Source organism: Melitaea cinxia, chromosome 4 (genome assembly GCF_905220565.1).
Source record: "Melitaea cinxia chromosome 4, ilMelCinx1.1, whole genome shotgun sequence".
In the NCBI taxonomy this organism is placed as follows: domain Eukaryota; kingdom Metazoa; phylum Arthropoda; class Insecta; order Lepidoptera; family Nymphalidae; genus Melitaea; species Melitaea cinxia.
The window spans coordinates 4,948,721-4,962,377 of record NC_059397.1 but is presented as its reverse complement, the minus strand read 5'-3'; the positions used below and the strand labels follow the sequence as shown (position 1 = coordinate 4,962,377).

The following is a 13,657-nucleotide window of genomic DNA, read 5'->3' as shown; positions in this document are numbered from 1 at the left end:
ACCTAATGATAAACGGGAAATAAGGCTTATGGCTATATTCGCTCAACTCCTGTAAAACGACACGTTCGTTCGTTGGTCTGTACCGAGCATTACAATAAAACGAGACCTGTGAATGCTTGCAATGCGTTATTAAGCTTTTACTTACCTGTTTCTTTAACTGATTTCTTAAAATAGTCTCTATCGATTTCGACATTAATACAATAACATTTGAGTTACAGGAAGATAGAAATATGAAAGAATTCATATTCGTAATGTATTTTAATGGAAATTAGTTCGGTTGATTATCGTATGAAAAGAGAAAGTATGTTGCAGTAGGTACCTATTAGACGTATCATAATGTAATTAGTATCTAATAACATTTCTAGGCTTAGTTTTAGCTCAGTGCGTGATGTAAGTTTTTCGTTAAAAATTTTCTTCCAAAAATAAACAATAAAAGAATAGTTCAAACGATTTGGTGATATTTCTGTGTGATCTGACGTATTTTTTTTTTCGTAATTTTAATGTCCAATTAAAAGAACTGTTTAGTCAGAAAGTTTGCCGACTACGAGTACAATGCCGCTGCCACATCAGCGTGAGACGAGAGCGCATCGTAGAGCGCAAAGCATTATCAGCGTCCGCCGAGTGCACGCTGCGCAGACGCCGGATCAACGCTAATGTGGCAGCGGCCGGGCGGGGTCCGGCGCAGCGGGCGGGCACGCACCTGGCAGCCGGGGCAGTGCGGCGGCGCGCAGCCCGCGAGCTCGAGGCGCTGCGGCGCGCGCCACTCGCCCGCGCCCGCGCAGCAGCCCGCGCCGTGCTCGCACTCCGGCTCCCAGCAGTCCACCTCCCCCAGCTGCGAGTATAACTTTTGTTATTTTATCTCTTTATTAAGACTTGCCACGTATGTGTCATTCAAGTATTACGTAACACCGAAGGGGGTGGGAATCATCCCTTTGTTTTGTTCTTCATTTTCCTCGCGTAACCATGGTTGCTGTAAAGTATCCGAAACGTCGATCATTTAAAAAACTTAATAAACAATAAAGTTAGAGCAGTGATATTATTCGGCAATTTCCAGGAGTTCTATCAATCGTTGTGACTTTTGATATCCGATATTATCTCTAACATCTGTCTTCAAAATTTCAGAAAGCTGGGTCACTACCGAACAAAAATTGCCAACTTTTGTGCTATCAACAATACAAAAGTTGGCAATTTTTGTTCAGTGGAGACTCAGCTTAATGCTAGGAATACGCTTAGTAACTAGTTAGTGTAAGTATCTATATTTGTAAGTGAGGAAGTGTAACTCACGAGGCACTCGCAGATCTGGCACTGGTAGAGCCAGCGCTCGCCGCTGCGAAAGGTGACGTGGTGCATCTCCTGGTGGCGGCAGTGGAAGCGCGCCTCGCAGTGCGGGCAGCACGCCGCCGGTGCGGACGAGCTCTGCAACTGAACCCGTTACATACAAATTCCATATTGGTCATTATTTTCTAACATTTATAATTCTTTGAAATCGGCTTTTCAAGTCGTTAAGAGCTTTATAAACAAAATTATATTTTTTATAGGCTCTTTTTTATTTTTTTATTAAAATTTTAATACAATTCATATCTATCACTATACTATATATTGTATAGTGCAGCTGTCAATAGTAGATTAGTAGCCAAGGGCTGTAAGGCATCAATTGCAGCCCGAGATATTTAAGCGCACGAGCGCAGCGAGGGCGCCTATAGTTCGAGGGTGCAATTGATGGTTACATCCGAGCTAACTATTCTGCTTTACATCTCGATTGTGAGGTAAGTAGAAAAAAACCGGCATTACAAGAATAAAACATTTTATTTGTTGAAATTTATAGTGAACTGAGAACAATTTTTCAAAATTGAGCATCGCCGTTCGATATTTAAAATTGATGACTATTAATACTTACACGTAGACAAGGCTGAATAGCAAAGCGACCTCTTTGGTCATTGGGCTGAATGGTCTATTGTCAGTATGATGGTTAGATGTACGCGAACTTTTTGAAAGAAAGAAGTGTTCTTTTTTTTAATTACTAACCGCCCTAGGGCTTTTCTAGCTACATTTTTACCCTAGAGCGCTAATAAGTCACCTACAAGTCTCATTTGGAGGTAATAAGAACCTACTTACCGAACATGAGAGATGTTAATTGATTTAATGGATACAAAGCCGAGTGTCGTACTCACCGCGCGCGAGGTGTTGTCGCGGTCGCAGGCGCAGGGCGCGCGCTCGCAGGCGGCGACGCCGGCGGCGCAGGCGCACGCGCGGCAGCCGCCCGCCTCCGCCCACCGCGCGCCGTCGGCCACCACCTGCCCCTGCCACGAGCAACCTGCCGAGGCGCGCCGTTGGCTCACATTACACGACTCAGAGATGTCTCTACTTCTAAGGGTCGTATTTCGCTATTTTGGCCACACATTGGATGGGCAGCCGCGGGTACGATTTCTCTCTCGTGGCATACATTTATTGACTATACATATGTTTTCCGTGCTTTGGATGTTTGTGCTTGTGTGTTGGTTTTTACGACCCCCGATATAGGAGTAAATTTAATTATTAATTTTATTTAATTTTTGCTGTTTTTTCATTTAATCATTTTGGTTCGTTTGACATCGTTTCGAAACGTGAAGATTTCTTTATGACGCTCGATGCAGACAAACATATTTACTAGTTTAATATCAATTGTAACTATTAAGTGAGATAAAGTGATTGCTAATTGCTTGCTTATTTATATTTATCAAATATTTTGCCTTTTATTGGAAAGTAGCATTTTTAAAAATCCAATATATTATGTTAAAATAACGTAATTATGTATGGATTTGTTCACCGATTTCTCACCAGGCGCAGTATTATTGCTTGCTTGCAATTTTATAGCAATAATTGCACGATTCTTACTGTCGCTCGGCTACTAATAGCAAAGTAATAGTTTGGCGGTTAATTACCGAATCAACCAATAATCAATATGAAATAGTACCGACTTATGGGATACTTTTCAATTATTATGCGGAATTGTTATACTTGATTACAGTAAAAAATGCTATTATTATCTTTAAATTTTCTTCACACACATGCTTTTGAAAGAATTTTTATTACGTTTTACAAAAAAAGTGAAACAAACGTACTGAGTTCACATTCCGGTGTGTCACACTCGCATCTGAAGCTGCCGTCAGTGTTGACGCAGCGGGCGCTCGGGTGACACGTGTGGAAGCCCTCCGCACATTCATCGACATCTGAAAACAAATATTCATTCATTCATCAACAATAATATACCTGTTGTAAAGAAACAGATATATATTATATTCGTCTCTACCTTTTTAACATGGCAATTTAAAACTGATTTTATAAAACATTGTTCTTACTGCAAAAAGCACGCACAATAAGCACTAATGTTCGTCTCATATTCAGATCATGATCAATTCTGAAATAATATTACCATACTTTTGAAGTTCTTTTGGCACGTTAGGGAAAAATTATGAGAGTAAATTTTTTCGATGCGCGCACACACTCTCACGAAAAAACCCGACACCCTGAAGTTAGCTAGTCAACAAAGGAGAAGTTAGCAACGTGAAGTTAGCTAGCCAATAAATATAAAATCTTACGTACGTACATAAGTACACACACTTTTTTAAAATTTAACATATACTTAATTTGATCACGACATTGACGCTGCGTGGTTACGGCAGTAAGAATATAGCCAGCCCCTCTCTTTCCGTGAGTGTCGTAAGAGGCGACTAAGGGATAACACAGTTCCACTACAATCTTGGAACTTAAAAAGCCGACCGATTACGGGATAACCATCCAACTACTGACTTTGAAATACACAGGCCGAAGAAGGGCATCAGCGTCTTCGGTGCGACAAAGCCAGCCCTGCGGTCACTAACTCGCCTGCCCAGCGTGGTGACTATGGGCAACACACATGAATTCGCGCCATTTTTGGCGCGAACTTGTGGAGGCCTATGTCCAGCAGTGGACTGCGATAGGCTGAAGTGGGTGAGTGAAGTGATTTAAATTAAAAAAAAAAAAATACTTAGAACTAGTACTGTACTGTCTATGTACCAGGGTCGCATGAGCAACAAGGAGTACCTTCGCAGGTGTCGTGATGCGGGTCGCGCCGGTAGCCGTCGCGGCACACGCAATAGTAGGAGCCGGGCGTGTTGACGCAGGCGGCGCGCGGCACGCACGGTGCGGCGGAGAGCGAAGGGTGCGCGGGGGTTGCGGGGAACGCGGGGGGCTCGCACTCGTCCACGTCGCGTTCGCAGCGCTCGCCACCGAAACCGCGCGCGCATGCGCAATGCTCTGGGGCCGCGCACACGCCGCCGTTCAGGCAGCCGCCCGTACAAATCGCTGGAACACAATACATTTACACTAACATTTATATCTGTTACATGCTTAGTTTTTTATTAAGATGTATTTAAAAGTTATTATTTAAAAAGTAAATTTAATATTAATCAGCCGCGGTTAAAAACTAAAAGTATTCGGACAAACTAAAGTTCTTCTAAATGTAAGTTTCTTGGAGCAAAAAGTGAAATATTTACGTTTAGGAATCACAATTGTAAGCCTACAATGTTGAGTTTTATTCGAAACTGGGGAGAGAGCGGCAGTACTCACGCGTGCACGAGTAGCCGTCGCCCGAGTAGCCCTCGCGGCAGCGGCACTCGTAGGAGCCGGGCGTGTTGCTGCACTGCGCGTGCGCGTGGCAGCCGTGCGTATCGCTCGCGCACTCGTCTACCTGCTCGCAAGTACAGGAGCCAAAATTTAGCAATTAAATTAGAAATTATATGCAATCAAAGTAAGATTAGAAATTATATGCAATCAAAGTAAGATATTATTTTGTGTTTATTTTTCAATAAAATTTAAATCTCATACTAACTGACCTTCACGCCTACGCTCTCTTGTAAGCTCTGTAAGCATGCACATCCTTCCCTTGAACGCCACCCATACCCTACCCACATGCTCTCCATCACTCCTTGATTTGATATTTGTCTCCTCTCCAGACTTTGTTGTTAAGCATGGACAGTGCCCGGCCGATGCATTCTCTTACCACGATCTCATTTTCCTCTCATATAAAATCAGACCACCAAAGGCAAAGTCGAGAATTCTTCTGCAGCGCAGTTTTGGGGGTATGGAGTTGAACCGCCTGCGTGAGGATGCTGCTATGATTGACTGGTCAGCGTTATTTAGCTCTTCTGCAGTGGATGAAAAGATGGATATCTTTAACTCCCGCCTAATCCAACTATACGATGTGCATGCTCCTGTTCGACCCGTGCGTATTAGACATCTGCCTGCTCCCTGGCTTACAACGGAAATTAAGTCATTACAGCTTCTAAAGAATAAAGCAAAAGTCAGATATAAGGCTGACCCGAGCCCGTCGAACAAGGAGAAGTATAGAATTTCTCGGAATCGCTGCAACAAGGCATGTAGGGATGCACAACGACGCCATATCCATACTTCTGTTTTAGAGGAAGCAGACTCTGCGAAAATTTGGAAATTCCTCAAATCACTAGGAGTTGGCAAAATCAAACAAAATATAGCTTCAAACTCATTTAACCTTAACCAACTTAATAAATATTTCACATCCTCTGTCAATATAGACTCTAGGACTAAATCTAACACTCTCAACCAACTTTCTGCTATTAGAACTCCTTTACTGTCATCATCTTTTACTTTCTCTCAATTGTCTGCATGTGATGTCAAGAAGAGCATATTAGCCGTTAATTCAGATGCCGTAGGATCTGATTCTATTAGCCGTAGTATGATCATCCCTATCTTAGATTCCCTTCTACCTGTTATCACTCATATCTTAAACGAATCCTTGTGTACCAATACCTTTCCTACCTGCTGGAAAGACGCTCAAATTATTCCTTTACCCAAGAAACCTAATTCCATCGCCTTTTCTGATCTTCGTCCAATATCAATCCTTCCTTTTTTGTCCAAAGTCTTAGAGCGTCTTGTCCATCAGCAGCTTTCACTGTTCCTGCATTCAAACAATCTCCTAAATCCTTATCAGTCCGGTTTCCGTAAAGGTCATAGTACGGCTACGGCTCTGGTCAAAATCACTGACGACATTCGATTAGCTATGGACGGGCAGAATCTCACGATGTTGACCCTGCTAGACTTTAGCAATGCGTTTAATACTGTCGATTTTGATATCCTACTGGCTATCTTGTGTTCTCTTGGCATATCTCCATCGGCAATTGACTGGTTTCATAGTTACTTGTGCGGACGGCGGCAGCGTCTGCGTGTCGAAAATTCATTTTCAGACTGGTTAGACGTAATTGCCGGCGTTCCACAAGGTGGCGTGTTGTCTCCTCTTCTTTTTTCGATCTTCATAAACTCTCTCGGTCCTCATATATCTTCTCCCTATCACCTGTATGCAGACGATCTCCAAATTTACTCTCATGCAAAATTAGTGGACTTACCGACCTCTGTAATTGAGTTGAATAAGGACTTGGACAACATTCATAGTTGGAGTAAATCATACGGTCTAAACGTCAATCCTTCTAAGTGTCAAGTCATTATCATCGGTAGTTCAAAACTAGTGTCTCGAATTGACTGGTCACTTATACCACCCGTCATTTTTAATAACACCGTTATTAATTACAGCGATAAAGTAAAAAATCTCGGTATAATTTTTGACAGTCACCTCTCGTGGACACATCAACTGAGTGAGTTAAGTCGCAAATTATTCGCAGCTATTGGATCCCTCCGCCGGCTTCAATATTTTCTTCCTATCCCTACCAAAATTGCGTTAGCACAGTCACTCCTACTACCGATTCTTGACTATGCTGATATTTGTTACCTAGATCTTAAAGAGGAGCAGTTAAATAAGCTTGAGCGCCTCCAGAATCTCTGCATACGGTTCATATTTGGTCTTCGCAAATATGACCATGTCTCCGATTTTCGCAATCAACTCAAGTGGCTCCCTATCCGCTTTCGCAGGAATACTCACATCCTTTCTTTACTATATTGTGTACTTTTCCATCCAGATACACCGCTTTATCTAAAAAATCGCTTTGAGTTTCTCTGTGACACTCATGAACGTTCCCTCAGGTCATCTTCAACCTTAACACTCAAAACTCCTTCTCATACTACTTCCTTTTATTCAAACTCCTTTTCTGTTAAAGCTGTACAACTTTGGAACTCTCTTCCTCTCTCTATAAGAAAAGCTCAATCTCTTGCCTGTTTTAAAAAATATCTAAAGGCGCATTTTTTGTCACTAAATACTTCATAATTATCATTATCAGCTCCATAAATATATATATTATGTAGTATTTGTTTATGTAGTATATATGTATATATTTATTTGTATATATGTATGTGTATGTATATTGTGTGTATATGTATGTGTATATGTATATTTACTTCTGTTAATATCATACTGCTTGTTAACTATATGCCAATTCTTTATCAACTGTTTGTACACTTCCCTCCCGCTTCTCTTTTTCTTCGCTATGTCCTATGCCCAAAGGTTGTCTGGAAGAAATCGCTCTTAGCGATAAGACCGCCTTTGTACATCTTTCTTTTCATGTATCACTTTTTTTGTAATGTTTCTTTGTGGTGTACAATAAAGAGTATTTATTATTATTATTATTACCTTGAATTGTTTCCTTTAACACAGTAACACTCTAACTGCTCTAATTATACAGAAGTTGATGGGTTAGCAAACATGTTTTAAACAAACTACAGTACAGGTACAGTACCTCAACGCAGTTGAACTTGTCCCGGCGCGTGTACCCGGGCAGACACTGGCACACGTAGCTGCCCACGACGTTGACACAGCGCGTGTTCGAGTGGCAGTGGTGGCCGAATAGACCGCCAGCCGACTGACACTCGTCCACGTCTGTATACGACAAAGTATTCTTTAATTTCCAAAATGAATAATTCTTATTGTACAATTTGAAAATCATTATATTATTTAGTTATAATTGTTAGAATATTTCTATAAGGTAAAACTAGATGGCGCTGCCCTGTGTTTAAACATGCTAACGTTTCGTTTTCTAAATTACATATAGTTTAAGAATATTTTTAATAAATTGCTATGCGTTTTCCGGGTACATTGTAGTTTTAATGGCCCTGGCTCTATCGACTGAGAAACAAAGGTCCATACGAGTCGGAACGCTTTTTGAAAAGTATATTGGTACACCTAAATATTAGTTCTAATCGAGTAAAAAAAATAGTTCAGTGTTAGTTGACGAATTAAAAAGGTCGCCGTGATTGTGCAAAGTTTACAAATTAAGAAGTCGGTGCAGCAGTGGCGCCACCTGGTGGAGAAATTTGGAACTAACTGGAGGAGGCAAATTTACAATCTGGTGAAGTGGTAAAGTGCAACAAACTGTGAGTACGCTATAATTTGAATCTTATTAACAGTGATAAAATAACTTAGAAAATATATTATTAAAAGTGGACTTGTAAAATTTTAAAGTGTTAGGACTTAGAATAATTCGCGAAAAAACGACAAGACGAGGAATCTATGCCCGATTTTATTTTGACCGTGCTAAGTCCAAAACACTTAGAATAATTCGGCTTAAACTAGACTTAGAAATTTTTTGAATAAGTTGGACTTGTAAAAGTTTTTAATACATATATAAATTCAAACGAAAATGGAAGCCGACTTTAGACTAATGGACGATTTTATAAACCAAATGGAAAGAGGAAGAAACAATTTTAAAAAATCACCTAAAGATAGAATAACTGAAACATATATCAGTGCGAGATTGGAAAGCTTGGAAGGCACAATGCTTAAGTTCAATCAGAAGCACGAAGAGATTATATGTGCATACAAAAAGGAGAAATTAGACGAAAGTTATTATGTCAAAAATGATATATTTAATACTGGTTATGAAATTTACTTAACTTACAAGAGTGAGCTTAAGACAGTGTTAAACTCCATAGAGAAATCGTCGTCTATTAGCCGAGAACCTTCTACATCTCACGGAAATAAAGACTCTATCGTTCGATTACCGAAAATATCTATTCCAGTGTTTGGGGGTAGCTATGCAGAATGGACTTCATTTAAGGATCTCTTTACGTCGTTAGTACATAACAATGCTGCTTTAGATGACGTTCAGAGGTTACATTACTTAAAAACTCAAGTAAAAGGAGAAGCAGAACAATTAATAAAGCACATTCCAGTTACACGTGACAATTACCAGAAATGTTGGGAACTATTAAAAAATAGATATAGTAATAAGCGGTTTATGTCAAATTGTATTTTAAAGCGTTTGTTTACTCAACGTACTATGTCTTTTGAATCGCCTAATGCTCTCAAAGATTTACTTGATACCACAACGGATTGTATACATGAATTGTCTAATTTAGGTATTCAGGTAGAGTCTTGGGACGTTATTATCATTTATATTGTTAGTATGAAATTGGACGATGAAACGAGGAAGCAGTGGGAATTGTACGTTAATAGCTTATCAGTAGAGTTACCTAAATTTAATCATTTTAAACAATTTTTAGAAGAACGTTTCCGTGCGCTAGAATTTGTAGAGTCTTCAAAACATAAATTTAAGCCAGTAAAACAAACTACTTATCAGCCTAAATCTTTGCACGTCGCTTCCAAAACAATTTGTCCTCATTGCGCTGGAAATCATAAACTGTTTTCCTGTAGTAAGTTTGCCAAGCAGGATCTTGATAGCCGTCAGTCTATAGTTAAGACATTAGGTCTTTGCTATAATTGTTTGGGAACCAATCATACAGGTAAGATTTGTCGTGTACCAATAACGTGTCGTATATGCAGAAGGAAGCATCACACGCTTCTTCACGGTAGAGCCAGTTCGAAGACTGATGACTCAGAAGAGCCAAAACCGGAATCGTCTTTAAAGACGAATGAAGCCACTAAAAATAATATTGTTAGTCATTTTGTGACAGATCGAATACAGAGCCAAACCTTATTAGCAACAGCTTTGATAAAAGCTGAGTCCAACAACGGTTCGTCTCAGATATTGAGAGCGTTGTTAGACCAGGGATCGCAAGCGTCTTTTATTTCGGAAGCAGCTGTTCAATACTTATGTTTAAATAAAACAGCATCAAAGATTTGCATTTCAGGTTTAGGTGGCGGTCAGAGTGACTTAACCTCAAAATATGTGGTTATGGTAAACATGCAGTCCCTTCATGACCCCACGTTTACATTACAGGTAAAGGCTCATGTATTACGGAAGGTAACTTCAGTGTTGCCGGAGAGAAAATTTCACTTACCTAATTGGGAAGACATAGGTCGAATTAGGTTGGCAGATCCTCAATACAATTCACCTAATAGGATTGATATTTTATTAGGGGCCGAGGTATATTGTAAGATCCTGAAAAATGGGTACTGAAACACCCTACTGGTTCTATGATTGCGCAGGATACTTACCTTGGATGGGTATTGTCAGGATTAGTAAATGAAGGCAACATTAGGGACCCCAAATGTTATTGTAAATATGCATATTCAACTCGACGATCACGATCTCTTTAAACGTTTTTGGGAAATAGAATCAGAACCTAACTTGGAACGCGGAAAAGTCTTGACTCCTGAGGAGCAAGAATGCGAAAACCATTTTGCCGCTACTAAAAGTAGAGACGAAAATGGTCGCTATGTAGTCGAATTGCCTTTCCGACCCAAGACGAATGTTGAAAATATTTATGGAGATACAAGAACAGTTGCAGTAAAGAGATTGTTTAGTCTGGAAAAGAGATTGTCAAAAAATTTAGAAGTAAAGAAGGATTATGCAGAAGTATTAAAGGAATACATTACTCTTGGTCATATGGAAGAAATAATAGAAAAGGTAGAAGAAACGGGGGAAAAAGTATGGTTACCGCATCATGCAGTTTTGAGACCAGATAAAAGTACGACCAAAACTAGAGTTGTATTTAACGCTTCAGATCGAAGTGCCAATGACGTGTCACTAAATGACACTTTAATGGTTGGGCCGACTTTGCAGCCGGAATTGCGACATATTATAATGCGATGGCGAATGCATCCTATCTGTCTTACTGCTGACATCATAAAAATGTACAGACAGGTAAAGATAGCTAGAAAACATGTTGATTATCAGAGAATAGTTTGGCGTGAAGAGACTGACTCAGAAATTAAGGATTACAGATTGTTGAGGGTAACCTTTGGTACATCTTGGGCACCATACTTAGCTGTAAAGGCCATGCATCAACTTAGCATTGATGAAGGTCATAATTTTCCCTTAGCTGCTAATAGAGTCAGAACGGACTTCTACATGGATGATCTCATGACAGGTTGTCAAACTGAAATAGAAGCGATTAAAGTATACAAAGAAATGAATGAATTAATGAAGAAGGGAGGATTCAATTTACAGAAATGGTCTAGTAACAGAAAGTTGTGGCAAGAAGATAACGGAAAGGATATGGAGATCAGAGAAGACGATACTATAAAAATTTTGGGTCTTACTTGGAATCGTTTTACAGATGAATTTGAATACACAGTTAAGTTATCTTCTGAAATTGCACTTGAAACTAAACGAGAAATTATATCGGAAATCAGTCGTTTATATGATCCTCTTGGGTGGCTTGCTCCATGTATTGTTACCGCGAAGATATTTATTCAAAAAATGTGGTTAACGGGATTTGATTGGGACGACCGATTGCCGATTGCACTCGTAAATGAATGGGAACTCTATCGACAAGAATTAAGTAAGTTGGTAAATTTTCATTTACCTAGATAGGTTCAGACGTCGGATGGGGACACTGTTATGGAGTTGCATGGCTTTAGCGACGCCTCTAGTGTAGCTTATGCCGCAGTAGTGTATATCAGATGTATTAAGTTAGACGGTAGTGTTGAATCCCACCTCGTCACAGCAAAAACTAAGGTTGCTCCTATCAAACAAATCTCGATACCAAGGCTCGAGTTGTGTGGAGCTGTTTTAGTCACAAAGCTGCTGGTTGAAGTGGCAAGGGCCTTAAACATCCATAAAGCTAGATTACATGCTTGGACGGATTCGACAATTGTTTTGGCTTGGCTAAGCGATCATCCCAGTCGATGGAAAACTTTCGTTGCTAATCGGACTTCGGAAATCCTTATGCATCTAGATTCGTCACAGTGGTCCTATGTAAGTACTAAAGATAACCCCGCTGATTATGCGTCGAGGGGTATCAAACCAGCTGCATTGTTGGATAATCAAGTGTGGAAGTGCGGTCCAAGCTGGTTGTTTGATAATGTTATTAAATATGAAAAACCTGCTTCAATATACACTAAAACTGAACTAGAATTAAGACCTACTAAAGTACATGCAGCTGCGATGACAGACCCAGGTACGGACTTGTCTACTCGATTCTCATCATTAACAAAATATATACGCGTAATCGCTTTCTGTCGAAGATTTCTTCAACTCAAATCTCCTAAAACGAGTGTAAAGAATTCGCCTTACCTGACAGCGAAAGAAATCCAGGACGCACTTGACTGTTGCATTCGACATCACCAATCCGATGCATTCGCGGTGGAAATGGCAAGTCTTACTAAAACTAAAAATATAAGTAAAAAGAGCAGACTGTCAATGCTCAATCCATTTCTGGACAATTTTGGAATTATGAGAGTCGGGGGTCGCATGGAGAAGTCGAACTTATCATATAAAAGTAAGCATCTCATTATAATAGATGGCGCATCTCATTTAGCAAGGCTTATAGTAGCTGATGCCCATAATAAAACGATGCATGGTGGACAACAATTAACTTGTAATTATATAAGAAGTAGCTATTGGGTGACCAAATTAAAAAATATAGTCAAAGGTCACATTCACCATTGCGTCCCATGCATTAGACATGCAGCTACTTTTCGGGCTCCTTTGATGGGTCAAATGCCCTCATGTCGAGTCACTCCTAGCAAACCGTTTTCAAATGCAGGTGTTGATTATGCAGGCCCTATAAACATACGTGTTTCCAAGGGTAGAGGCCAAAGGTCTTACAAAGGCTATATTTGCCTTTTCATTTGTATGGCCACACGAGCCGTTCATATCGAAGCTGTTTCAGATTTAACCACGGAAGGCTTTTTAGCTGCGTTTAAACGTTTTATAGCACGCAGGGGTCGATGTAACCATTTATGGAGTGACAACGGAACAAATTTTGTAGGGGCTTCGCGAGAACTGAAAAAACTATTTGCAAATGAAAAATCTACCCTGGCCTCTGAGATTGCATCGGCACTGGCAACTAATAACACCGAATGGCATTTTATTCCTCCACATGCTCCAAACTTTGGTGGATTATGGGAGGCAGGAATAAAAAGTGTAAAGTATCATCTGCGTAGAGTAATAGGTGACTCTACTCTTACATATGAAGAACTGTCAACGGTACTGGCTCAAATTGAGGCGTGTCTCAATTCGAGGCCACTGTCAAATGGTAGTTCTGACCCTGATGATTGTGTTCCTTTGACGCCAGGTCACTTTTTAGTGGGCGAACCCTTAGTATTAGCACCTGATCATAATTTAGAACATAGCTTGGTAAGTAATTTGAGACGTTTGCAACTAACACAGCGCATGGTTCAGATTTTTTGGAAGCGATGGTCGCAAGAGTATTTAACTCAGTTTTTTCAAAGGTATAAATGGAAATCGAAAACCCCGGAATTAAAAAAAGGTGACATGGTTTTAGTCAAGGATGAGAATTTACCCCCAGCTAAGTGGCTTTACGGTATAGTTGTAAATGTTCATCCGGGTAGCGATAACATCACTCGTGT

General features: G+C 40.1%; 1 protein-coding gene across 1 annotated transcript in view; it reads right to left on the bottom strand.

The window, feature by feature from the left end:
* Positions 1–13,657, bottom strand: part of LOC123670173 (protein kinase C-binding protein NELL1-like) — a gene marked incomplete at its 5' end in the record, with an annotated part of 40,335 nt that overhangs the window by 2,043 nt on the left and 24,635 nt on the right. The window contains 7 exons of the mRNA XM_045603683.1: positions 701–832; positions 1,285–1,422; positions 2,172–2,314; positions 3,102–3,209; positions 4,063–4,323; positions 4,588–4,708; positions 7,680–7,819. Of these exons, the coding sequence (XP_045459639.1) occupies positions 701–832; positions 1,285–1,422; positions 2,172–2,314; positions 3,102–3,209; positions 4,063–4,323; positions 4,588–4,708; positions 7,680–7,819 (1,043 nt within the window). The remainder of the gene's footprint in view (positions 1–700; positions 833–1,284; positions 1,423–2,171; positions 2,315–3,101; positions 3,210–4,062; positions 4,324–4,587; positions 4,709–7,679; positions 7,820–13,657) is intronic.